This window comes from Glycine soja, chromosome 11 (assembly GCF_004193775.1).
Source record: "Glycine soja cultivar W05 chromosome 11, ASM419377v2, whole genome shotgun sequence".
Classification (NCBI taxonomy): Eukaryota; Viridiplantae; Streptophyta; class Magnoliopsida; order Fabales; family Fabaceae; genus Glycine; species Glycine soja.
In genome coordinates this window covers 11449629-11477258 of record NC_041012.1, presented here as the reverse complement: position 1 = coordinate 11477258, position 27630 = coordinate 11449629, and the positions used below count along the sequence as shown (strand labels likewise).

The 27630-nt window shown below is 34.0% G+C and overlaps 2 protein-coding genes and 1 long non-coding RNA gene across 4 annotated transcripts; 2 read left to right on the top strand and 1 right to left on the bottom strand.

The window, feature by feature from the left end:
* Nucleotides 1–1959: 1959 nt before the first annotated feature.
* On the top strand, nucleotides 1960–12934 carry LOC114377339 (V-type proton ATPase subunit a1-like). Its single transcript, XM_028335807.1, has 18 exons — nucleotides 1960–2360; nucleotides 3956–4000; nucleotides 5116–5235; nucleotides 5445–5552; nucleotides 5887–6000; nucleotides 6131–6304; nucleotides 6469–6606; nucleotides 7460–7567; nucleotides 7704–7811; nucleotides 7947–8095; nucleotides 8339–8492; nucleotides 8904–9064; nucleotides 9684–9890; nucleotides 9982–10165; nucleotides 10258–10341; nucleotides 10713–10906; nucleotides 11001–11060; nucleotides 12065–12934. The coding sequence occupies exons 1-18, from the start codon at nucleotides 2217–2219 to the stop codon at nucleotides 12267–12269; spliced, it is 2457 nt and encodes an 818-aa protein (XP_028191608.1). The 5' UTR covers nucleotides 1960–2216; the 3' UTR covers nucleotides 12270–12934.
* A 754-nt stretch (nucleotides 12935–13688) lies between these two features.
* Nucleotides 13689–14527, bottom strand: LOC114375519. Its single transcript, XR_003658775.1, has 2 exons — nucleotides 14367–14527; nucleotides 13689–14225 (listed from the first exon to the last, which is right to left on the bottom strand). It is a non-coding gene; the product is annotated as an uncharacterized LOC114375519 (long non-coding RNA).
* Nucleotides 14528–18658: 4131 nt separating this feature from the next.
* Nucleotides 18659–27131, top strand: LOC114373425. Of its 2 annotated transcripts, none has more exons than XM_028330886.1 (12): nucleotides 18659–18967; nucleotides 19078–19281; nucleotides 19384–19619; nucleotides 19722–19813; nucleotides 19948–20102; nucleotides 20537–20673; nucleotides 20794–20985; nucleotides 21077–23251; nucleotides 23386–24947; nucleotides 25046–25154; nucleotides 25525–25605; nucleotides 26741–27131. In XM_028330886.1, the coding sequence occupies exons 1-12, from the start codon at nucleotides 18826–18828 to the stop codon at nucleotides 26810–26812; spliced, it is 5157 nt and encodes a 1718-aa protein (XP_028186687.1). In that variant the 5' UTR covers nucleotides 18659–18825; the 3' UTR covers nucleotides 26813–27131. The 2 variants fall into 2 exon arrangements, with proteins under 2 accessions (XP_028186687.1, XP_028186686.1); XM_028330885.1 differs by having other exon boundaries at nucleotides 18660–18967; nucleotides 23383–24947.
* The last annotated feature ends 499 nt before the right edge of the window (nucleotides 27132–27630 follow it).

Sequence of the window (27630 nt, the reverse complement as noted above, 5' to 3'; positions counted from 1 at the left end):
CATACACTTACTGCGTAAAGCACATTATTATGTAGAATTACATATAATTTGATAGTATTATGGCAGATAAAACATTTTCTTAAAATATATTATTAATATATAAAATCTTAAATATTATTTTAAACAAATTTAAATATACTAAATTTTAATATGTTCAATGTTTTTTTTTCAAAATTTATTTAATTTACAAGAAAGTTCAATAATAAAATAAAAAATATGATAAAAATAAATATGAATAAAATATACTGGTTAAATTGCGAAATGATTTATATTTTATAATAACTTCACGAGAAAGTAACTTATTTACCACTCAACAAGAGAATAACAGAGTATCAATCAACAAATTATTATTCTCTTTTTATATCGTAAAAAGTGGATTTTATAATATGATATTGTGTAACGTAACTTGAAAACTAAGAGTAATAATTAATTAAAAAGAAAATAAATGAAAAGGAAAAACCTACCTGGGTAAGCATTTTCTGTGGCAAGCTTTAGGGCAGCGTCTACATATTGCGAATTGCAAATCATGAAAATTTTTATTTTCACCTTTTTTACATAGTCTGACATCTTTACAAAAAAAATTAATATTTACCATGATAAATTATTTATTACTCCATGTAAATAAATTATTATGTTTTTTTATCACACTAATATTAGTTATTTGCATTGTATTTAATATGGAAAAAATAAATTTTGAATTAAAGTCAAACTCAAAGTAGTATGTTATTTGTAATTGATGTTGACAAACATAATTCATAAGCATATTTATTGATTTTGACCAACATAAAGCTCTTCAATTTTCCATTTCCATAAACACGTACATTAGTAATTACTAGTAATCAGTACTCCAAAAAATGGAGCATATGTAATGCAAGCGACACACAAAAAAAATATTTATAGCATTTCAAAATTTTGCGAGTAAAAAAAAAAAACAAGAGTTATTTTTTCGTGGTAAGAACGCAGTTAATTTTTATCTTTACTTAATTTTCTCCATTAAAAGATATTGTTTTTTTTTTGCATAAACACATAAAATAATGTTATGCATCTAACAATAATTTTTACTTTTCATTTTTTAAGTTTAATTTTTATATATTGTTAGCGTAAATATTTTTTCTCAGTTAACCAATTAGAAATCAACTTAAATATGACTTTTAAAATTATTATTACAAAAATAAACTATATATACAAATTATTATTAAATGCTAGTTAAAAAAATTACAATATTAATACATTTTAATCAAATTATCATTTTTATTATTATATTACACATCTTATTAGTATATGTTTTTGTTGGCATCTTTTGTGTAGTTGTGTTTATTATTTTATAAATATAAGATTAAACTTCTTTATAGTTTTACAATTTATACATTTTAGTACCTACAGTTTGAGTTTGAATGTGATTTTCTTAATCTTTATAATTTATATTTTAATTCTTTTTTAGTTCCTATAATTTAAAAGTGATATTTTTAATTTTTATAATTTATATTTTAATTACCTTTTAGTCTTTATTAAAAAAAACATATAAAAATAATTACTTATAAATTAGTTATAAATTATCAATTATTTTTTATTATAAATTATCTTGCGATAAATTAGTTACAAATTACTTGTTAATATTTTTGTAGTTAATTATAATTAATAATATTACTTATATTTTGATTATATGGACTAAAAGAAAATTAAAATATAAAACATATGAACCAAAAAGATCACTTTCACTCCTTAAATTATAAGAACTAGAAAAATTACTCCAAACTATAAAACTGAAAAAAAGACTTAAAAGATAAATTATAAAAATTATAAAAATTACCTTAAAATTATAAGGACTAAAAGATATAAGATGAAGTGATGAAAGTAAGTAATTAAACCTAAATATAATTTATCTTAAAATTTTAATTTATCCCACACATACTAAAACACATGTGATGAGGATAGAAAGATATTCAAGTATAGAAAGCACTTGCACTAGCAATGGGTCAATAACAGCGATGTGTTTTATTTCAGGAAATGAGATTCCGAGGGAATAATAATGGGAATTTTCCAATTTCTAATGCAATGGCAGTTGCGAAAGGGAAACTGAAGCAGAGTGATCTAGTTTAACAACCCCAAACACACCCTTCAAATTCAAACAAACAAACAAAGCCCCACACGCGCAGAGGAAAACAAAACAAAACGGTTTTTCTGAGATCTGGAGCCGAAGATCCGTTCCCAGGAAAATGGTTCGGTTCATAGAAAACTTGCCGCCAATGGATCTGATGCGCTCCGAGGCGATGACCTTCGTCCAGCTCATCATCCCCGCCGAGTCTGCGCACCGCGCCATCACCTATTTAGGCGAACTCGGCCTCCTTCAATTCCGCGACGTAACTTCTCTCTCTCTCTCAGATCCCAACCTTCGTTCCTTTCTTCGAATTGCGTTTTGTTTGCGGAAATGTGTTTGTCGACGTTAGTTTTGGTGTTTGTGGCGTTTGTTCGAATCGAGTGCGTGAAGGTTTTGCGTTTGCGGCATTGTTTGAACTCTCGTGTCGTCGAGTTTAGGATTTGTTCGAAGTTCGAACTCATATTTCTATTGTTGTTTGATGCGTCGTTGATTTGGATTTGGATGCTGGATACTTCACGTGAAGAGTTAATACAAAATATGATCCAACATTGAAGCGTAAATTTTGTAATATACTTGTGTTTAAATGTAGACAATTTGGAGTTGAGGGTAAACTGACTGATCTCAGTTATTAATGTTCAACTGTCAATATTACGTCCTCATGCATAATAAGTCATGGATGCGTTAGAATATCAATAATTAATTTTCTCAACAAAAATTATGACTACTCATTTTATCCTTACTCAGTAGTCAAATCTACACAACTAGACTAATATACTTTGTTGTTAAAATTAAGAATCGTCCTGTTTACCTTTTTCATTTTCAATCGGCTTGGGACTTAAATTTTTTCCAACACTTCATGCATTTGTGTGGAGATGATGGCTTCAGTTCCAGTTTCTACTTCCAAATAAGATTGCCGCTCTCTATTCACTTGTCTTGCATTAAATTTAGGTTCAGAAGGCTAATTTTAGAAACCTGATCATGTGGTTTCCTTTTTACTTTTTATATTGTGGGACTATGTGTATGCCCCGCTACTATTGATAATGGTGAATTTTACTGGCAATCAAGGACAAAATGATGTCACTAATGAATGGTTCACCATGCACATAGTTGTGTTTGAGAACTATAAAAGGGTGATCTAGCGCAGGAGGCTCTCACTTAATAGGGTTTGGAGAGGGTAGTTGTATGCAGTACTAACCACACTAGCTGAGAGGAATCTGACCCTGTGACCTTCAAGTCACAAGGCAACAACCTTACCATTGCACCAAGGCTTGCCCTTATGTTAGAGAACCATATTGTTTTAAAATTATTATTCATTATTCCTATAGTTTTTTCCCCTTTCATTAGCATCTTTTTCATATAAGATGACTCTCTTTAGAAGTTATTTCTTTATGTGTGATCATATAGTAAAAATTGATTCTCTAAAATTTGGTGGAGAACCATACACATAACATGGGACAATTTCTGTACATCTAGAGAATTGTAGCGCTTTTTGGTTCTAGAGTCCTGGTGGGTCTGAATATCCCCGGATATGCGAAAACTTTAATGTTAATGTTCAATTCTGGTCTATTTTCTCATACATTTTGCAAGGACAGACTGAAAGTGGTGGTGTTATTTAAATTTTGAAAAATATATCTTCTTTGCAATATCATATATAATGCTGTATCCTGTTATAAATGATATTTTTAGTGTCAACTTGCAGGTGTGTGTGTGTGTGTATGGATCTATTTAAAGTTTGTTTGAACCTTTTTCTATGCTGTCATATCCTTCGGAAATTTTTTGTTTAGATGTTGATGTTGTAAAATTCTTCTGTGATATTAATCACTGCATTTCTTATGAACTCTATTTTCTCATCTGTAGTTAAATGCTGAAAAAAGCCCCTTCCAGAGAACATTTGTTAACCAGGTAATCTACACTGTGCTAATTATTAGAAATCCTGTTGCATCTTGAATATCCTTAATTTGGTCACCTTTTGGAATGGTAACTCATTAGTAAAAATTTTTGATGTCAGGACTTAGTTTGCAGTTTGGATTTGAGGTTTTTCTATGGGGCCAGATGTTATGACACTGTTCTCAATTTACTAGTTAGAAAAGAAAAATGAAAAAGTCTTCTGTTAATTATATAGTTTATTTCATGTGAATCAGATTATTGTTTTCCAAATTCTCCGTATTTGATATTTAAATAAGGAAGAAATTGGTTCAGACTTCAGGGAAGAGTTATTTTTTCCTCTCTTTTTCTAGAACTAAACTGAATTTGGTTTATAAAATACTATCGTTGTTGAAATTATTGGAATTAAGGTAGAAGAAATGGAAAAGAGAGATAAAAGAGACTACGCAATATGTTCTCTAATGTATATTGAGATGATATGATATGTGACTCGAAAGACGAGGCATTAACCTTTGTTTATATATTTGATTCATAATCCTTATTAAGTAAGGAAACAAATCATGAAAATGGGAACACTCCTAAGAGATCATCAAAGATATTTTAAAATATTCGAAGATATTTAAAGTGATGCTACCTCTGTTCCTATTTATAAGAAACAAAAAACTAATTTGTCAAGACCAATAAAAATGGTTAAGTTAGTTATTTTTAATTAATGATATCATAACTTTAAATTTTATTTCAAAAATACGCATGGAATTAATTGGTTTAAGTGATAGTTGTATTTAATGACACTACTCATTTTTCATGGGGTAGCTTTTTCCACCAATGAGTATGACTTATCTCATTAATAGTCTTTATAATAAATAAGGTATAGAAGGAAATTAACAATTAATGCACTTAAAAGTGATCATATGTTTCTTACATTTAGGAACAAAAAAATATTCTCATTTGTTTCTCATATATAAGAACGGAGGTAGTATTATGAGATGTTTTGATATTCTAATAGACAGATTAGCTTTTCATAGTTTGCTTGCACTGGATATATTGTTATCTATCTTCAGAAGTCCTAATTGTGATAATATCCTCTCTCTATATTTTCAATTTACCAACATGAACTGCATTTTGCTTGACAGGTAAAACGATGTGCAGAAATGTCAAGAAAGCTACGATTCTTCAAGGATCAAATCAATAAAGCTGGTCTAATGTCTTCTCCTTCGGTCTTGCAATCAGATATTTATCTGGAGGATTTAGAGGTCCTTCTCTATTTCACTGTTTTTTCCCCATTAGATGTGATCATTGTCCTAGGTTGTTTTCAATATATATATGTTGCCTGGCTCCCAGCATTAACATGATGATGGAACTTAAGTTGGTTGTCTGCACTTCTGCTGTTTTACCAATTTATGTGGGTGGTTATCACTATTGAATCTGACATTGTAAGTTCTGTTGCTTTCTCTTAAAATAGATACAACTTGCTGAGCATGAACATGAGCTAATTGAAATGAACTCTAACAGTGAGAAACTTCAGCAATCATATAATGAACTCCTGGAGTTCAAGATTGTATTACAAAAGGTATTTTCCTTAGATATTTGTGGTGAGCATATTCTCTTTTAAAGTACTGGAAGTTTTGATATGCTCCTTGTTATTTTTGTTTATGCTAGTTTTTCCTGTTTGAATTCAATTAGCCAATATGGGTGTTTCTGATTGTAACTCAGCATTAGTTGTTGGAGATTTTTTTTTGTTGATTCGCTTTTCTACTATACTTCTGGTTTTAATGCATTCTGTCAAATATCAATGACATTTTATTTTTAGTTATAAATGTATTTCTGTTCTTTTTGATAAAAAATACTACCTACATACTTTCTCTCATGTACGTATGAGATATAATATTGAGGGCATGTTTCAGGCATGTCGTTTTCTTGTTTCAAGTCGTGGCAATGCTTGTTCAGAAGAGACAGAACTGGAGGAGAATGTTTTCTCAAATGGAGATTATATTGAGACACCATTTTTGTTTGAACAGGTTCCTTGTAACATCTCTTATTACTTTGATATTTTTCTACTATAAAAACTGTAAATTCTGATACTAGTTTTTTTTTTTTCAATTTTATCTTGTCATGTAAGTTAACTGTTATAAATGGTTTGTTTTACAGGAAATGAGGCCTGCACCATCAAATCAATCTGGTTTAAGATTTATCAGTGGGATGATTTGTAAATCCAAAGTTCTTAGGTTTGAAAGGATGTTGTTTCGTGCTACAAGAGGCAACATGCTTTTCAATCATGCACCTGCTGATGAACAAATCATGGATCCTATTTCAACTGAGATGGTTTTCTTCCTTCTTATCAATTTAAAGAATGCTGATAATTTGGCTGTAGCGTTGTTAATCTGTATTTAATTTGTTATTACTTTAACCAATCCCATGCCCAATTTGTATATTTTCCTAATAATTTATTCTCTGGTCTCCTGATGACAGATTCCTGATCTTTTCAGGTTGAGAAAATTGTGTTTGTTGTGTTTTTCTCTGGGGAGCAAGCAAGAACAAAGATCCTGAAAATTTGTGATGCATTTGGTGCAAATTGTTACCCTGTTCCTGAAGATACAAATAAACAGAGGCAAATAACTTCAGAGGTATGCATGCTCTGATTTAGAAGATATTTTTTCCTCCTCTATTATGCATTCTCTTCTACCATGACATAGGGGTCACAAGTACTCTAGTTTCTCTGGGTTTTTTTGCTGCTACAATTTCTGTGGGGGGGGGAATTGTCTGAACTTCAATATATTTGTATTGTTGAGATCTCACATCAACTAGAGATATATGACTAATGTGGTCCTTATAAGGTTTGGACATTCCTCACCTAATAAGCTGGTCTTGTGGGGTTAAGTCCTAATTCCAAAGTCTAAGATTGTATCAAAGCCTATCCAAGAACTATTTTTGGGTCACCCTTATTTGTCTATGCTATAGATGTTTATTCCTAGGCCTGGGGAAGTGTTGTTATTGGTCTACAAATAGTCAAGTACGCAAAGAGATAGAGAGAGGGTGCCAGAAGTAGAACATGGCAAGAGAGATGACTAATTGGAAAAAGAAAATAATCCTGAAAATAAAGTGGAGCTCCATATTTAAGAAAATACAGCAGCTGAATAATGGCAGGCCACTGAAACTGCTCCAGTATCATGTTCAGATTATAAGGTTTAGGTAGGGGGAAAAGTAAAAGAGAAAATGGAGATTGAATAATCTGAATTTGATTTGATGCGATACAAAAATACAAAGCAGTAGCCCCTATTGATAATTTAATATGAATGCTGGACTCCTAAACTTAATCGATTAAGGAAACAAATCATGACATATAATGAAATATGAAAACCATTTCTAGAGATATTCTAAACAATTCTAAGATACAATAGTGATATCATAGATTATTTTTCTAGATATTCTAATAGAGATTGTATGATTTCTAATAGAGAATATAGTTTATGATTACAGGTTTCATCCCGTCTTGCTGACTTAGAGGCAACTTTGGATGCTGGGATTAGGCTTCGGAATAAGGCTCTAGCTTCTGTAGGAGGCCATTTAACAAAATGGATGGACATGGTAAGAATTAGCTTCTGAATATATTCTTGTTCCTTGTGATGTAACTGCAAGGCATTCCTAATACTTGATCAGTGTTTGCAAGTGATGAATATTTTATTATGAACCAATAGCTCTCGTTCTTATCATCTTGTCCTAGGTAAGAAGAGAGAAGGCTGTGTACGATACACTGAACATGTTAAATTTTGATGTCACCAAAAAATGCCTTGTTGGAGAGGGCTGGTGCCCTATATTTGCAAAAACACAGGTATCTTTCCCCCTCACATTTGTTGGATCCTCACTAATTTCCCCCCCTTTTTTTCCCTTTAATTTTTGAGGAGTTCAAAACATCTTTGATGATTTCTATTGTCCATTAAAGAGATTGCATCTTTTGATTTTCCAGATTCAGGAGGCACTGGAACGTGCAACTTTTGACAGCAGTTCTCAAGTTGGCATAATCTTTCATTCAATGGATGCACTGGAATCACCACCTACATATTTTAGGACCAATAGTTTCACAAGTCCATATCAGGAAATTGTTGATGCATATGGGTGAGCCTATATACAATATATTTATTAGCGACAACACGAGTATGTTAATGTATTGAAATAAATTATTTTCTTTGAAGTTAGAAGTGCATGGTGATGTGCTATGTCCATGTCAATAGATCAATAGATGTCTTTTTAATGTACATAGAGTTGAATAATGCCAGTTTAGGATGGAACCATTATTTTGCAATTTTGCTATAAAAACTGAAAAGACTCCTAGTCCTAATGAGCCCTTGTACTTGGCAGTGTTGCAAGATATCAAGAAGCAAATCCTGCAGTTTATACAACTATTATATTCCCATTTCTTTTTGCGGTTATGTTTGGCGACTGGGGTCATGGAATTTGCCTGTTGCTGGGAGCATTGGTTCTTATAGCACGTCAAAGCAAGCTCAGCACTCAGGTAATGCTTTTCTAACTTTGACATAAATAAAGTAGCAATGGGAGTATTATACCAAAATATCATAATGGGTGTCATCATTATGGTTTGTTAATCTTTGCGAAAAAACTTATTTATGATATATCAAATTTGATCAAAATTCTTTTCCATTTGATTGTAGTAGGATCATTGTATTAATGTTCAGAGTTGAGTATCCTGTGTTTTCTATGATTTAGTTGATAAACACCACAATGATTAAGTGACATTTTTTTATAATTATTATGATTTTATGTCCTTAAATATCTTGAAATGTATTATGGTAATAAATCTATTGTACTGCATATAAGTGCAAATGAGTTGCACAGTATCCTTTATTTTTGTTCTGTTCCTGGCATTGGAATTAAGTACCTAACAACTATATTTGATTTCTGTCAGCGACTTGGAAGCTTTATGGAGATGCTCTTTGGTGGGCGTTATGTGCTACTTTTGATGTCACTATTTTCAATTTATTGTGGGTTAATCTACAATGAATTCTTCTCTGTTCCTTATCACATATTCGGTGCATCTGCTTATAAATGCCAAGATAGTTCATGCAGGTGTCTTTTATTTCTCTCTCTCTCTCTTGTGCCAGTTTTATTTCTTTTTTTTTTTTTTTGTACCATTATGTAGATACACAAGGCATTAGTTGTTGGTGTTTTAGGTTGCCCTTTCTATTTTATCTGTTTTTTAATTGAAACATAGGATCAACCATTCAACTCCTGGTAATGACTCCTTGATTACCGAATTCTATTTTTGCTAAAATACAAATGTTGATTCAAATCATTCTGCTATGCAGCAGTCATATCACCAATTCCATCCTCAGAAGAATCTTTTGGTTTGACACCATCAGATGTGTTTGGTCACAGTTCTAAGAGAGTTGCCTTAATGTCTGATTGTCTGTATATTATGACTGTTACCTTGGAAAACTGAAGTTCTTAAATTGATTCACATTTCACTTAAAATATTACCTTCAAATCTACATCATCAGAAATAATTTGATTTGCATCTCTTCCACAGTTTGCACTCTTCAGTTATGCCTTCCGTTTTTGCTCCTTTCCTCCTTCAAAATTGTGCTAATTTTTGGTGTTATATTGTCAGAGCTTGCATAAATTGGAAAGTTGTTTTTTAGCCAGGTTTTAACTTGGTGTGTGATTATTTTATCATTCTCCACCCCAGGGATGCGCATACTATTGGCTTAGTAAAATACAGAGAACCATATCCATTTGGTGTGGATCCCAGTTGGCGGGGAAGTCGTTCAGAGTTGCCTTTTCTAAACTCTCTCAAGATGAAGATGTCCATTCTGCTGGGTGTGGTCCACATGAACTTGGGAATTCTTTTAAGTTATTTCAATGCTCGTTTCTTTGGCAACTCTCTGGATATAAGGTGCTCACTTTTCTTCCAAATTCTCCCAGCAGTTTTTGTTTTGCTTTCCTTTGAGTAGAACGTTATAACTTAATCTTCATAATGCTTTTAGGTACCAGTTTGTGCCACAGATTATTTTCCTTAACTGTCTATTTGGGTATCTTTCCCTTCTCATTGTTGTCAAGTGGTGTACTGGCTCTCAGGCAGACCTTTATCATGTAATGATTTACATGTTTTTAAGCCCTTTTGACAATCTTGGTGAGAATCAATTGTTCTGGGGCCAAAGACCACTTCAAGTATGATTCACTTCTTTGCTTCTTTATTGCTTAATAATTCTTGTTCCATTTCATATTTTACATTATTCTGAATTACTGTTCATGATATGCAGGTTGTGTTATTGCTTTTGGCTGTAATTGCAGTTCCATGGATGCTCTTTCCAAAACCATTTATACTAAAGAAACTTTATAATGAGGTGCCACTTTTGCCTCCCATGTGTGATTTTATTGCTTGAAAATTGAGAACTTTGTTCACTAAAATTCTTGTTTACACGTTAATATGCCTACATTACATATATATCCTTGTTGGTTCAATTTTCCCCTTTCGGCAGGATTTTGCTTAAGATTGTCAAATTTAAATTCTCTTTTGAGGTCCATTATAAGATCATTTTTCTTTAGACTAAAATATGCTAGTTTCAAATCACTTACAACTTCTATTGGCTATACAGACATTGTTTTAGCTATATAGTTGCCCTTGTCCTATACTTTTGATGGCAGCTAGTTATTAAAGAAGCAATGCTGGGAGTTTGTGAAGATTATTAATCTTATATCTTTGATGATAATATAGAGATTTCAAGGACGCACTTATGGTGTGCTTAATACCTCTGAGGTTGATCTTGAGTTGGAACCAGATTCTGCTAGGCAATATCACGAGGAATTCAATTTCAGTGAGGTCTTTGTTCACCAAATGATTCACTCCATTGAGTTTGTTCTAGGTTCAGTTTCAAATACAGCCTCATATCTACGACTTTGGGCATTAAGGTTTGGTCAGCTATGATTGTCTCATTAATTACATTGGGTCCTTATTTTATCAATTTTTTTTATCCTTGGTTGATATTTTTTTACCACTATGCAGCTTAGCTCACTCAGAACTTTCTACCGTTTTTTATGAGAAAGTCCTGCTACTTGCTTGGGGGTGAGTTTGATTCATAAACTTTCATTAATACAATGTACTATTTTTTGAGCTCTTTATTGAGATTTTCTATTTCCTTTATTTTTTTTGGATCCCCCTCCCCATCCAATGTGCATTCTGTCATAGACAACAAAACTATAATTTATAATTAAACTTGTCTGAATGGTTATCATGAAATGCCAAATAAAGGAAGGTTTTAATAGCCAACAAAACTTCACCTGATCTTTGGGCAGAGAGGAATCTAAGTACAGCATCGGGAAAATGTTGTTATATTTTTATTGTGTGAAGTGCGAACATGAAGAGGAAGGGTGCTGACAATAAATGCCACCTTTTATATTTATCAAATTGCTTAACATTGTTATTTCAAAGTACCGTTTTATGTTTGGTCTTGGGTGGCAATAGCATACCTTAATTTTGAAATATTTTCTTGTTACCCTGAAAGTAACCTTTATAGATATTACTATTCCTAGTTTGAGATCTTTGTATGGAATGTGTATCATTGTTGCTGACAGTTAGAAACTTTTTAATAGGAGTAAGTCAGTAAGATATTTTTACGGTGCAGAGTAGTTTTTGAACAGATAAATGTATTTATGGCTTATTCTATAGGTGCTATTTTCATTAAAATTTATAGCGGACAAAAGTATCTTAATCAATATACTACTAGTGTAGCCATTAATGTATTTTGCACCAGCCACTTGCTAGTTTAGATTAGTGTGACTTCTGACGAGCCCCTGATTAGGAGTTGTGAAGATAAAACTATGCAACTAGTCTTCTCATATTGTAAATATAAATATTTTGTGTTTTTTGAGTTAAATTGAAGAAATTATAGTGAAACTTAACTCATCTGTTTGAAAAAACGCTGTCATGTCTGCATTCTTTTATTGGATATTATTAGGCTTTAGAATTATCCATGTATTATATTTGCATTCCATTTTAGCATTTATCTTTTTTAGTATCATTTTTCTATATTTAATTGTTAATGTCATTGCTGATTACAATGACAACAGGTATGACAATCTTGTCATTCGGTTAGTGGGGCTTGCTGTTTTTGCCTTTGCAACTGCCTTCATACTATTAATGATGGAGACTCTCAGTGCTTTTCTTCACGCCTTGCGTCTTCACTGGGTAGAATTTCAGAATAAATTCTACAGCGGTGATGGCTACAAGTTCAAACCTTTTTCCTTTGTCTCCTTAACAGAGGAAGAAAATTGATATCAATTTTTGTCTGTCTTGGTCTATTGGCAAATACGTGCAAAGAGTATATACGCAAGTAGAAGGAACACGGCAAGAATTTGTGGGATTCAATTTAGTGGCTATGGGTCAACAATATTCAAGCTCGTTTTCCCGTGGCTATGCTGGTGTGACATTTTTCGACCAACAATATTGGACTGCATCTGTAACAGGATATTTACTTTCCAATTTTTCTTTAGGTCTTGCTAATCAATGTTGTTAGAGTAATGATTAAGGAACTAAAAGGAGAAAGTATTTAATGTGAAAAACATATAAGAGCATAAAAAAAAAGTTATGGACAACATAATTTTATGCATTTCAATAAAATTTCTCCTTTTAGTTTTTTAACCAATGTCTTAAAGACAGTGATTACCATTTGCCTTTTTCTTTTCCTTTCTTAGAGTAGGAAAACGGGTAGAGATTAGGGAAGTAAAATTTAGACTAATTTTGTAAAAAAAGAAGTTGATCTTAGTTTAGCTATTGGTTATTTGGGGTTACAAATATACACATAATGTAACGCGGGCTTTCCTAGGATGTAGTCATGTAGGTGTTGACTCTGATTTTGTTTTTTTTTTGTAATGATTAATCACAAGTTATAATCCCATCTCTTTTGCAAGGTTTAATCAGAAAACAGGATGCCATCTTTATGAATTTGTGTCATGATAAGCCGGCCGGACCCTAGGAAAAAAGTTTGAATTAGTTTGCGAGCCTCTTCGGTAATGAATACACATGTCTTTTTTTATTACTTTTATTTCCAGTTCTGTCTGGTTTTGTTCTTTTTTTTGCTGCATACTGTCTGGTTTTGTATTATGAGTAATTCATTCATTCAATATTACATGCAATTACATTATATGTATAAAAAATCGTATTACTATGTCCCTCAATAACATAAAAGATTTCATGTAAACAGCATTTTAAATACTCATTTTATAAAGAAATAAAAATAATGATAATAGTAAATAGAATCTAATGTAGGATGAAATGGAGTTAGAATTCCAAACGAAAATAAAATGCATATGAATTGTGTATTATTTCTAATTATCTCTAGCAATTCCTAATATGAATGTTCTGAAATTATAATTAGAGTTAATTACATTAATCCTCTTGAGATTTGCATTAGTTGTACTTCTCTTTTTTTCTAACCTACATAAAACTCCCTAATTTTTTGGGTCTCGTAACGGTAACACCCCCTGTCCCCTTAACATCATTAAATTGTTAACGGACTTGTGCATATGAGTGGCACATAATTTTTTAATAATGTTTTCTTCCAAAAACACCCTCATCCCCTTCCTTGAGCACTTCCAATTTTTGTTACGAAATTTCAGCAACTATCTCTCTTCAATGAATTATATTTTCATTACGCAATGCACACTACACTCTTCAATAAAACACAACATCATAAAACACAAAATTGAACCTTTATTCTAAAATTCCAGCAACGTGAGATGAACTAAACGACACTAGCAAGACAAAAACTTAAACAGATGGAACCTTATTCAAAAAACCCAAAACTGAGATGAATAATATCACACCAGCAACTTCCAAAACCAACATTTATATTCATGAAATTGTATACTTAACCTACTTCACCAAACATAAAAGCAAGATTAAAAAATTCACTAATCATTCCACAAAATTATCCACCGAGGAAATTTTCTAAAATGGGTAATTAGTCGAATAAATGGAAACGTTGCATTCTTCGCCAACGACTTTGCCGTCTTCGTCCACCACTTCTTCGACGCGCTCGGCCTCTCCCCCTCAAGAACTATGCCGACACCAAAAAAACACAACCCGGAGCTCAAACCCCGATTCCCTCACGCAAGAAAAAGTCGTCGATCAGATCTCTGTTGTCCTCGAGCTCCTTTGCCTCCACCACCGCAACGTCTGGTTCAAGTGGCAGCAGCGCCTCCCATGCGTCATCACCAAACTGTGCGTCCTCTGTTAGAAAAATAAAATAAAATAAAAGGAATAAGTAAGAATAACATCAAAAGCCTTAAACTAAATAACAAACCAATAATAACAAAGGAAGAACTTCAGAACATGGATTGATGATACAACTAGGAAAATTTGATTTTACACCTCTCTCAATATAAAACAATCCGTTGAATTGATTCCCATCATCTACAAGATCCCGAAAGTTCTTGCTCTTAATAACTTTTTATAAAAAATAAGAGAAGAAATTTAGAAAAAAATAAGTTTTTTCTATTTGTGTCACTTGGATAGAGAGAGTGAAGTGATATATATATAGAGAGAAAGATAGATAGATAGAGCCCAAGTGTGATATCTTACAAAAAAAATGCAACATCTTTTGAATGTTAACAAACCAACTATAAAGCAAACAAAGATACTTCAACAAGTGCAACCTAAAGGATAAAAAAGAAACTTAAAAAAGCAAATATTTACTAACATTCTCCTATATAATTTAAAATTTTAAAATATTTTAAAAAACACAATTTGTGTAGAAACATAAAAGAAAAAAATGTAATATTGTATTTCAGTATAAGAAACCTTCCGGATTTGAGTCTTATACCTAGTGTTTATGAACTTTCACCCGAGAAAGATGTAGAGACTTACTTGTTTTGAACTACATCTTCTTTAATCAAATTTTAGTACATAACTTTTAAGTTCTAATCAATGGATGTGCGTTACATGACATTCCGCATGTATCTTATTTCGTAAGTGTCACTTAAAAATTAGTTCATATCTCATCGTGGCAGCCTCACCACCTCACTTACTAGATGAATCCTCAAAGAGGGGTTTGTGACTCCCAACCCTACAATAATTATCATCGGATCCATTAAGAAGTATTTTTTTTAGACAAAAAAAATAACATTTGTAAATACCTTAACCTTAATATTGTCACAATTTACAATACACCTCGTCATAGGAATAAGAAACGGAACAACTTCACAAAATTTTATTTTAGTGTACTTTAGTCAACAAACAATTTTGTTATTACCCGTTGAACTCTACTCATGAGATCACCAATCACACAGAGAGAAGTATCCATTGTTGTGACTAAATAATGAACTCTAGTCTCATTCCCTTCGATAACTCAAGTACTTGTTGGCGCATCAACCCTTTTGTACACGGATCTACAATATTATTTTCTGACCTGACAAAGTCAAAAGAAATAACATAATGAGAAATCAAATTTCTGATAGACTTATGTCTCACTCTTGAGTATCTCATTTTTTCATTAAAATTTGTGTTAGTAACTTTAGAATAAGACATTGACAACAAGGAAATTTTTTTAGGGTTAACACAGTTTCAGATAAAAAGAGTAGCAGTGACAATTGACCATAAATTTTACCGCTGTATGTTGAGGCTGCTCTGCATCAGCATGTGCATCTGCAAGTGCTTTGTCCATAGTCGTTGCTGCCACCGGCTGTTGGGGAACATATGCTTCAACAAATGTGTCATCGCGCACCGTAGGTGGATGTCTAGGAAGATCCCCAGTCTATGCGGTAGTCATGAAGGGATGAGATATCATGTAAAACCACTCCATATAGTCTGCAACACATTGTTCAGGCGCAAGACATATCTAACCCACCGGCGCAAGGTATTTAGAAAACTGAATCTATCTATCATCAATCTCTTATGCAGATAGACATAGAGCAGCAGGGTGTGGTGGAATGGTCTACACGTACCCAAACTATTGCACAACCCTCTATAGCCGGTGTATGACAATAGATGGACCCCAATGGATGTGTCCGAAAAATAAAGAGATCGGCTCAAACTCTCTGAATGCGTGGTGGTCACCATAGGAAATCCAACACACAACATTAGATGTCAATCTATCCAGACACTTACGATATGTCGACACTGGTAATGCCTGCCTAGACTTTCAACGACGAGCACGTGGTTTCCTCTCATCATAATCTTCAGCAGCAATAGCAGAAACAACTGAAGGAAAATGCTCGTAGATTCAATCCTACACGTATTTTAAAAACAACAAAACAATCAAAACAAATACTCAATATAAACTAAAGAACTAAAAATAAATTAAAAAAAAATAAAATTACTTGTAAAAATGTGATATATCCTACAAGTTGTCTGGCGTTGCTCTTTGACGCATCATTCAAATTGTGATACATATGGACCAGTGCAACAACTCCCCATGCGTAGCTTTCACTTTGCTTCAGGTCACGAAATGTGTCCACGAATACCACATGCACGTCTGTGACATTCTTGTTAGCAAAGAGTGTGTAACCTAACATATGCAACAAATATGCTCAAGTTGTCACAGTCCACTATGCTGCATCACATTTACTTTGATATATGTCTCGCAGCCAGGATAGACAAACATATGCCTCGTGGTATTGTACCGTCTCAGTTCCTGCCTCTTTAGAACTTACTCAAGCAATTCAACTAAGAGGAAGACGACATCATCCACATGAACATCCTCAAAGCTATGGAAGACGCTTGTATTGGACAGATGTAACAACAATGCCACATCATCCAGGGTGATAGTCACCTCTGCTACCGGTAGATGGAAACTACTAGTTTCCTTATGCCACCTCTCCGCAAAAGAAAGCATAAGTCCCCGATCACCAGTGTCCATCGAACATGCGATCAAATGACTTAATCTTGTGGCAGTCACTAAGCCTTCAATCTTAGGAGCAAGCCTGCCAAATTTCTCTACCTTCTTTCCATAGGAGGGCAACTTCAACTCAGGATGTTCTTGAAAATAAAAATATAAATCATTTGAACAATAATAATAAATACTTATGAAAATATTATTAATTTTGAAATATAACTATCTCTCCATTCCAAATTGTCACAACCACATGATGAACATAGTCCATCAAAACTGATGTGTCATGAGGCCCGCTTGGAAAATCCTTGGCATCACTAACTACATCATTAGTTGGTGCCTCTTAAGGTTGTTCATGACCTCTTTAGAAACATGATCCACATGTTCAACATCCTCAACAACATGTGCAGGAGCGGCTTTTCGTTGCCTATGTGCAGATGTTGTGGGCCTTCGCCGCTTGGGGCCTTCATCGGCATCACGACTTACTTTTCTACATAATGCTCTTCCGATAACTCTACTTAAAGTCCAACCCAAACCTCTGATTCTAACTATAATCTGCACATTAAAATAGCCATAAAAATTAATGTCATTCTTCAAATAATATTTCACTTTCATAAATATATTTTCACCAATTTATTATTTATTTTTGAAAAAACTTTTATATATTCTTAAATCAATATACATTTTTTAAAAACAAATATATTTATACACTAGACATCAGTAATTCTAGTAAACATAAATATATGATAAAAATGTTACAAATAACTATTTCAAATTTCAAATATAATTAATTTGCATAAACAAATAAGAAAAAAATTAATTTATTGAATTAAATAATTATTACAAATCAATTGAAAATAAAATTATAATTAATTAATTAATTACATTTTTAAAACATACAACAATACTTTTTTATTAAATAAATTTTAAAACAACTAAATAATTTAATTATTAATTAATTAATTAATTAAAATAGAGTAAATTAATATAAATTGTCAATCCGTATGACTTATACAGATCTCCTTCTACACCCAAGAACGACAATGGCAACGCAAAATAAACCAGAACACATGAGGAAATACTTACCACAACAAAGGAGAAATCGAGGACAAACCACGACTGAGTGACAATCGACACCAATGACTGCGAACGATGGCAGCAACGGCGAAAGAAACACGAAAGCAACAAAAATGGCATAGCGGAGCTATATGGAAACACAGAGAAGAAGGACTGCACAAGAGAAGGGAAGATTTTTTTAAATTCATGTGAAAGACATTTTTGTCATTTCATATTAATTGCTGGGTGTACCAGCAATTCTGCAAGGTGCCGAAAGTAACTCTCCTAACAACTAGATCCGGTGTAGCCCAATCACCCACCCTACCGTTGGGACATGCAAGGTGCACCCAGCAATTAGGTGAATGGGCAAAATTGCCCTTGCGTTAAAAAAAATAATTTCTTCTTCTGGAAGAACAATTTGTGTTCTGACGGAAGAACCTTCTTCCGAAAAGCTTACGGAAAAAGGTTCTTCCGGTAAAATAAATTGTTCATCCGGAAGAACCTTCTTCCGGAGAAGTTACCGGAAGAACTTCTTCCGATAATTTCTCCAAAAAAAGGTTCTTCTGGTAGAATAAATTGTTCTACTGAGAAAACCTTCTTCCTGAAGAAGGAATTATTTTTTTAACACAAGGACAATTTTACCCATTCACCTAATTGCTGGGTGCATCCAGCAATGCACCAGCAATGTTGCTGGTGCACCTAGCATGTCCCCCTACCGTTGGATGGTTTTTCGTAAATCCACAACACCCTCGTGCCTCATCTCGTAAAATCCGCGTCACTAACGTGCCAAAACGACAACGCTCGTTCCCGCTCGCCATCGTTTCAAATTGCGAACGAATTTGCAAAAGCACACACTGTAACCGATCCATTCCCACATCACACAAAATACAAAAACTACAACTAACATAGAAGAAGATGAAGAAGTGATATCACAATCACATTATCATGGATTCCATTTCTAACCTTCCGCTCCTAGAGATCGCAGGCGAAGACGATTCGTTGCTCTTCGATGTTTCCGCAGCGTCCACCACCGATGTTTTCTCTTGCTCCCCTCTCCTACCTCTCAGATCTAATCCTCCTCAACACGGTTAGGGTTTTTCTATTTCGTTTTCTCTTTCTCTTTTTTTTTTTGAATTTCTGGATTATTTATCATGTATAATTGTTGATTTGATACTGATTTGAGTAATGCGGCTGCAGAAGGAAGAGAAGGTGGTGGCGCTGTGGATTCCGAAAATCAAAGAAGTTCCTCGGTTAGTGACAGAGCGAACAAAGAGAACGCGGATTGGAACACACTGCAGAAGCTTAGCTTGGAGCCTCAGCAAATGAAGAGGAAGAAGAAAGGAGGCGGTTACAATTTGCGTAAGAGCTTGGCATGGAACCGAGCTTTCTTTACTGAAGAAGGCATTCTCTTCTCTCCATTGTCCATTAATTAACTGTGAAAGATTGATTAACACTAATTGTTATTAATTAATTAATTGATTGATTCTAAACCCTACTTTTCAGGTGTTTTGAACCCGGCAGAGCTTTCTATTATTAGTGGCACTGCCACTCCTAAGGCAGGGTTGAATTTGGAAGTAATCCTTGAAGAAGAGTCCGTTGGCACTTCGATAGAGTTGCAGGACATTGAAGAAAATTTGTTCATGCATTCATCCGATGCTGTTCCTGTTGAAGATAGGAAGATTGGCTTATCTCCAAAGCCTGCTGCATTAGCTAAAGCTTCTCCGGCCCCGGTTTCCAAAGTCTGTCTTTAATTATACTCTTTGCACAAATAATGATAGTTTATCGAAATTGAACTCTTTCTGATTTCTGTCACATATTACTTTTGGATACTTGTTTGTTAGGCAAAGAGGAAAGTGCTTACTGTCAATGACTCAGTTGGCAACAGATCCAAACGCAATGCTTGTCCTCCACGGGTGCCAGTAGCTTCATCCTCATATCCTTCCCATTGCTTGTTTAGGATAGATATTAAGTGAAGTGTCTTACATTGTGCCTGTGCTACTGGATTATGTTGTCTTGTGTTTCTTTATCTGTTGAATAGTGGAAGAGTTTACCTTAACCCCTTTGCAAACTAAAAAAAACTGACACAGTAAAAGCTCCAAGTAAAGAATTGAAAGTGACTAGGATACCTGGTCCGAAATCAGATGTTTCTGCAAGTGCAACAACTGCCAGGAGTGGAATGTTGACCACAGGTTCCTTGAAGAGAAATCAGAATGCTCGTCCTGGTTTGTTCTGCAACTTGTGTTTGTTTCTTTTTTTTATCCTTGGAAAGTTGTGCCTTGGTGACTTGTTGGTCATGGGTTCGAATCCGGAAACAGCCTCTTTGCATATGCAAGGGTAAGGCTGCGTACAATATCCCTCCCCCATACCTTCGCATAGCGAAGAGCCTCTGGGCAATGGGGTATGAAGTTTTTTTTTTACTTTGACAAGACTGAATAGGAGAGAATCAAGAGATATAATTTCAAGTACCTTTTATTGTACTCTTGCATAATACAATGTAAAAATGGATCATATAACAAATTTAATTTTGATTGAGGTTTGTAATCTCAATGAACTTCACAAATACAGGTTTCTCTTGAGTAACCAAACATCAACTTCTAACCTTAACAGGAGATGATTTTATTGGTTATATTTTGTTAATTTTGTTTCTCTTCTACAGCCACTAATCTTCAGAAGCATACTGGAGTAAAAGGCCCTTCCAAAAATCCTAAAACTGTCCCAAGTAACCCAAAAGTTGGTCTGGCTGGTAAATGTTCAGTTACTAGAACACTTACCCAGCAGGCTGGGAAACATTTGGTAAGGAACTCAAGAGTCTGTAATTTTTTAACATTCATCACTTGCTCCATCCAGTTTTTAATTCCTTTTATTTAACTATTAGGCATATGATTCATCTCTTGAAACTGCTTGACTGCACAGGATAACTCAGTTTCAGAAACACATCCACCATCTAGAATGCATCAATCAGGAACTGAAGCAAATAAGGTGTCAGAAGCTTGTCTTTCACAAGGTGTTTCTGACATCAGTGAGAAAAGGCAACAGACACAGCTTCAAACAACAAAATTTTCAGGCCTACGGATGCCATCTCCCTCATTGGGATTCTTTTCTCTGGTATGTTTGTTTTAGTTGGTCCATATTTCATATTTAGGTGCATGTATCAGTAAAATAATGCTCATATTCATGCTTATTACTGCTTTTTCAGGCAAAAACTTCCAGTTCACATAGCCAATTACAGAAAAGTTCTAAACCTTGCAAACCTGCTAGGAGTAACATTCCTCAATTACAGAATTTAGAAACAAATTCTGTTAATGAGGCAAGACTACCGCATGCACCTGGAATAAGGTCTCAAATTGTCAAAGGTGCAGCAAAGAATTGCACTGAGGAATTAACCCTTTTAGATGTAAAGTCAGAATCAAGGATGCAAGTGGATAATAAGCAGATGGCTGGTGTAGAGGTGGAACATAATTCTATGGGTTCTGAAAAAATAAGCAAGCAAGAAAAGGTTGAAAACAATCTTGAACATGTCAACATAAAACCTAAGGAACAAGGAGAACTACATAGAAGTGAGAATGCCTCTAGCATGGAGAATGTGATATTCCCTAGACATGAAAAGAAGCTTCTTTCAGTGAGTCAAACTCAAGAGCAGTCAGAGAAAGAGGCTGGTCACCCTGACGTTTTGTCAAACAAGTATCAATCTGTGTTTCAGGAACCACAGTCTATGGACCATCATGGCATGCTGAGAAATTCCATAATGACAGGTAGTATTTCAAATACTGTGCATAATGCCATGGGACAAGATGAAGATGAACAAATCAAACTGTTCGCTTGTGATGTTCTTACTTCCAATGAAAGTTTGGTGCTACAGGCAAAGCATGGTACTTCTTTTAAGGGTAGTAGACTCTCTGAAGAGTTCAAGGAATACAATAGTGTTAAGACTGCATTTTTAAATTCTAGTCTTGTTGATTTGAGTGAAACTGTTTTGGGAGGATCTATACAAGAAATCCCCTTTAAGAATACTGAACAGGTAAATGGTGATGCTGCTGATTTTGTTACAAGTGGAGGAGATGCACAAGTGCATTTATTGAATGCGAATCTCTCAGTTGATTGCAATGAAAGCACTGAAAGTAATTTAGAGGCAGTTAATCAGCAGCTACAAGGGGAACAACTCAAGACTACAAGTGCTGGTATTGTAGGAGAAATTAGTTCATCAAAAGAAGACGAATCTCATGTAAATAGTTGTCAACTAGTCCATATGACAACCTTATCTTCCAAGGGTTCTCCTCAGAAGTCTATACCAGAAATCAATGGTCCGGCTGAAACTGAACCAAAAATAGCTGAAATTGAAGACTGCCAGTTTCCAGTAGATGATCAATCAGGTTTCATTCAGACAAGACCAGAGTTGGAAGGATGTGAGAAGGTTATTGACTCAAAGGCAATGCATGATAGTTCTCAAGCATTTGAATTGGATAGTTTAAGTGAAGATTGTGTGGCTCTTTCTGCACCTGCTTGCAACACTGTGGTAAGCAATGTTTCTTGGGAAAGCAGACCTTTTCAAGAGAATAATGTAGAGATTCTCCATTTTACATCCCAACTATGTCCAGTGGTAAAAGTTGATTTTGATCCGAGTAAAAATGAAATGTCAACCAATAGCTGCCGTATGATTTCTGAGTTGCAGCTTGGAGATGAGGATTCTTCTAGGGATGTTTCAATGCACTATGATGTTCCGATTGATGTCCCTGGAAACTTTGAGCAACAAATTAATAAGAATATATATTCTAAAGCAAGCGAAATGCTTTGTGAAGGTGAGAGTTTAGTACTAAATCATGGTCACTTGCTTGATCAAAGTGAATTTTCTGAAGAATTATCTGCAGATTTCATTTCAAACACCAAAGATTCTATAAGTACTGTTGCTGGAAAATCCTCTGGCTGTTTACAACATACACTACCAGCTCAGTTATCAGTACTGTTGGATGGTGACTGGCTGCCCACAAATACTGCTTCTTCTGAAGAAATCAAGAAAACAAATTTATCTGAGAGTGCATTAGAAGGATGTGATATCCATACAAGTGAGCGCAATGCTTCTAATTATCATATTCAGGCTATGCCTGAAATTAAAGATGGAAATATTGATGTGGATGAAAGGGAAGAGCTTTTACGAATTGATGATTCAAAAGAAGGTTCTTCTGACATATTGCCATTAGTTGAAGCTCAACTCAATGACAACGTGATATCTTCTGAATGCAATTCTTCTATAGAAGTGAGCAAAGATTCTTTTACAGACATAGTTGCTTGGAAATCTGAGGAGGATTGTTCTTTGAGTCAAAGTTCAAACTTCCCGGCTTCAGATAATTTAACCTTCAACACAGGAATCCCACAGGTCTGTTAAGTTAGTCCATTGAAAACTAAAAAAAATTCAGATGAAGCTGAAAATTGAATTTAAAATTTTAATAATTAATTTTTTGGTATATTTTTGTTGAATGTTAGTCAAATTGTTTCTGTTGCATGTAGAAGTTGAATCAAAATTCCCCCCATGGAGATTGGCCGGATACTGTTTCTGCAACTGCTTGTGACACAAAGGTAAACAATGTTTCTCAAGAAAGCCAACCTTGTCATGAGAATGATGTAGGAGATCTCCAGTTTACAGCCCAACTATCTCCAATGGTGAAAGCAGATTTTGATTCCACAGAAAATGATATATCAACTAATAACTGCTGTACCATTTCTGAGTTGGAGCTTAGAGATGATGGTTCTTCTAGGGATGCTTCAATGCACTATGATGGTCAATGTGGTGTCACTGGAAACTTTGAGCAACAAACTAGCATGATTAAATATTCTGTAGCTAATGAAATGCTTTGTGAAGATGAGAGTTTAGTGCTAAGTCATGATCACTTGGTTGATCAGAGTGATTTTTCTGAAGTATCTGCAGATTTCGTTTCAAACGCCAAAGGTTCTATTGGTAGTGGAGCTGAAAATCCCTCTGGCCATTTACAACATACAATATTGACTCCATTAGTACAAGAATTTGATCACACCAACAGAGAGACTGAGGAATCACATCTGGAAAATGCACAAGTGCAGTCATTTACTGAAAATCCAGTGGCATACCACTGCAGCAGTAAACACAGTCTTGTTACTGATGATAAATTTCCATTGGCTGATAACAATGATATAAATGAAGATTCTCATCTTTCTGATTTTCAAAGGCTTGGTGCTGTTGTTGGTGTAGATTCCCAGAATGCTGATAACATACTTATTGCTTCTTCTCAAGAAATCAAGAAAACAAGTTTATCTGAGGGTGCATTAGAAGGATGTGATACCCATACAAGTGAGCACAATGCTTCCAATCATCATATTCAAGCTATGCCTAAAAACAAAGAAGGAAATCTTGATGTGGATGAAACAGCAGAGCTTTTGCAAATTTATGATGCAAAAAAAGGTTCTTCAGACATATTGCCAATAGTTGAAGTTCAACTCAAAGATTCCCAGAATGTTGATGACTTACTGCACTTAGATGGTGATTGGCCTCCCACAAATTTTGTCTCTTCTGAAGAATTCAAGAAAACAAATTTATCTGAGGGTGCATTAGAAGGATCTGATATCCATTCAAGTGAGCACAATGCTTCCAATCATCATATTCAGGCTATGCCTGAAAACAAAGATGGAAATCTTGACGTGGATGAAAGAGAAGAGTTTTTGCAAATGGATGACGTGAAAAAAGGTTCTTCAGACATATTGCCATTAGTTGAAGTTCAACTCATTGACAACGTTGTATCTTCTAAATGCAATTCTTCTATAGAAGTGAACAAAGACTCTGTTACGGACGTAGTAACTTGGAAATCAGAGGAGCATTGTTCTTTGAGTGAAAGTTCAAACTTACCAGCTTTAGATGATCTAACAACCTTCAACACAAGAACCCCACAGGTCTGTGAAGTTAGTTCATTGAACAGTACAATTTTTTTAGATGAAGCTGAAACTGATATCTTTGAGAAAGATGAGTTTCCACATACCGACATGCAGCACCAGTCAAATGGCAATATTAATTCTGCAGAAGACAGCAGCAAAATAATTCGTTTGTGAGTATCTTAGTTCTTGATGATATTTGATCAATTACGCCTTGGAATCCTTCCACTTGACAAATTGAGTGATATTTTATTAATTTTTTGAATGGCAGGGAGGATTCTGTAACTAAATGCAAGCAAGAAGTTCCTACAGTGAAGCCTCCACCAAATGCTGCTCCGTTTTCGGATGAATGGTTAGCTGCAATTGAAGCTGCGGGAGAGGTGACTAAGATTTCTTGACTGCACCTGCATATTTTATGACTGATTAATAAGTTTTTGCATGGCGTGGTGTTTCATGCCACTTAAGTGTTGTTTTCCTATTTTTAATTCTTACGTTGCTTTTTTTTGGGCTTTAAACATTAATCCTTTTTTTTCAATATTACCTTTTTAGTATCTTTTGTTTAATGTTAACTTAGTCAAATTTACATTAAAAAATAAAAACTTAGTCAAATTGTTTGTATTGCATATGGAAGTTGAATCAAATTTTTTTGTTAGATTTAGCTGCACAATATCATATATAGACCATTAGTTCTTTGACATGTGGTAGATTATTTTTCGATGTTTAGATTCATCTTACACCTCGTGTTTACAGGAGATTTTAACGATGAAAAGCGGTGCTGTACAAAATTCTCCTCCTGACAAGCCTCAGCAAGAACCAGGTCCTTGGTCCCCGGTAGGTTCATTCTTCAGTATCTAATTCTGATTCAAATTATAAGCACAAAGCTCTAGCGTGAACAGTTGACTTTTTTTTCTTCCTTAAATTGGATACTGAAGTATAAGATTTTTTATTATTATTTTATCAGCAAATGTTAGATGTTAATAATTTGGTAGTTTTTGTTAGCGAAAAGACTCGAAGTCAACCTATTTTTTCTTCCCTTCATCCTTTATCACCAGGTCAACTTTGTATCTCCACTAAAGTATAAGATGACACCATGCCTAGGGATTCTCTCATCTGAATTGTGTTTAGATCAGTATCTCTCTTTTCACGGTTTAAATATTGAAAACCCCGTCAATATTTGTAAACATTCATGGAAAGATGCGACGCAGAAGTTTTGACCTAACGAGGTCACACGAAAAATCTAACGTGAGCTTTATTTTCTACAAACAGCACAACCTAAAAGAACTTATAAAAAAAAAAACCAAGCATAAAGCAAGCCATCCACTTCCACTGCTACAGTGCCTGTGATTCTAAATGGTGCATCATGTCTTTTGTTGTTTCAGAAAATATGAAAAATAAACAGAGGGGACAAACATCGTTTATTGTAGATGTTCCCTGGACCAGAATGGGAATATTCTCTATACTGATTTTATCCTCTTCAATGGTGGCAGGGGACAGCCTCTGCCTGCTCTATTAAAATGGGATATTTTGCAATCTCTTTTTTCCCGTAATCATCTCTACAGAACTCAATGCTTCTTAACTTCAAAAGATGTAATTTGCATGAGAACAGCATTTGATATTGGTATTCCTGTGATCATTTAACCCATTAGAATTAGGATGACAAGAAAGTTCGTGGAGTTGTTCGCATCCTTATTCCTTTATAATGCCTTTTCCTTAGCTTTACACCAATGTAACATCAAAATCACCCCAATTTCTTGGTTGGCTTTAATGTCATGATAATCAACTCAGATTCGCTTCATTCTTTATTGCTAACTATAATCTTTTCTAGTTGAACATCTTAAGAAGTTGCATTGTTACTGTTACTTCCCCTATTTCGTTTGTTGTCTCTTTATCTCTATGCTTTGTATTTTGATGGTATATTATTGTGATTTGCGAGTATTTAATTTATATGTTTCATTTTGGTTTGCAGGTGAGACGTAAGAATCAATCGATTGGACCCTTTGATTGTACCAAACACAATATCCAGCATTCCAGTCCATAATGATATAAAACTGGGATTTAATCTTTATTAATCACTAACCATTTTTTCTTTGCTTGAAACAACCCTTCAGCTTCAGAAGTTTGAAGACGTTGTACGGAGCAAAGTGCTACGCATGTAGAATTGCCCATTGCCACATTTATGTCTTACTCTGAAGATACTTAATAAATAAATAAATCATAAACTGATTGTTGTCAAATTGTAAATTATATTTTTGTACTAGTTTTTACTTTATAGAACTCTAGTTTTTGAAGTTTCCCACTAGGTATAAGATGAGACTAATATACTTTGTTGCCCCCATAAAACTCTAGTTCTTTCATCACACTTTCCTTTCTCTATGTTTTTTTTCTTTGTCTTTTTAATGAATTTTTTTGGAAAAAGATTTAGATATCTTGTCCATTTTTACAAAAAAGAAAAAGAAAAAGAATTTTCACATGTTAAAGAATTTAGTTTCTACAGGCTCGTAAAACTCATTATTATTTAATGATATGTTACTACAATATTTAATAAACTTAAACATATTTTTATGTACTGTTAAACTTATTAAATAATGTAACGACATATTATTACATAATAATAACGCAAAATTCTTTTATATTGACATGCGTTTAAGTTAAACTATTGTGCTTCCTAAAAACTTCACCCTTTCAAACAACCCGAGATTGAGAATTATAAAAAGCTTTCATCCTGACCATGAGAGATAAAAGAAGAATTCTGAAAAGATATCAAGTAATGCATTCCCTCAAGCGTTAAGCCTTTCTGTTTGCACATCTCGTGTAGCCATTCCAAGTAGCATTTTTTTTGTTGACTTAAACTCTCTT

What these genes read in the sequence shown, in the direction of transcription:
- LOC114377339 (XM_028335807.1), top strand. Translation starts at nt 2,217, where the DNA reads ATGGTTCGGTTCATAGAAAACTTGCCGCCAATGGATCTGATGCGCTCC. An exon ending in AGAGGCAAATAACTTCAGAG is followed by an intron (nt 6,607 to 7,459) that starts GTATGCATGCTC and finishes TTATGATTACAG; the next exon opens with GTTTCATCCCGTCTTGCTGA. An exon ending in GGCAACTCTCTGGATATAAG is followed by an intron (nt 9,891 to 9,981) that starts GTGCTCACTTTT and finishes TAATGCTTTTAG; the next exon opens with GTACCAGTTTGTGCCACAGA.
- LOC114373425 (XM_028330885.1), top strand. Translation starts at nt 18,826, where the DNA reads ATGGATTCCATTTCTAACCTTCCGCTCCTAGAGATCGCAGGCGAAGAC. An exon ending in AGCAGGCTGGGAAACATTTG is followed by an intron (nt 20,674 to 20,793) that starts GTAAGGAACTCA and finishes TTGACTGCACAG; the next exon opens with GATAACTCAGTTTCAGAAAC. An exon ending in AGCAGCAAAATAATTCGTTT is followed by an intron (nt 24,948 to 25,045) that starts GTGAGTATCTTA and finishes TTTGAATGGCAG; the next exon opens with GGAGGATTCTGTAACTAAAT.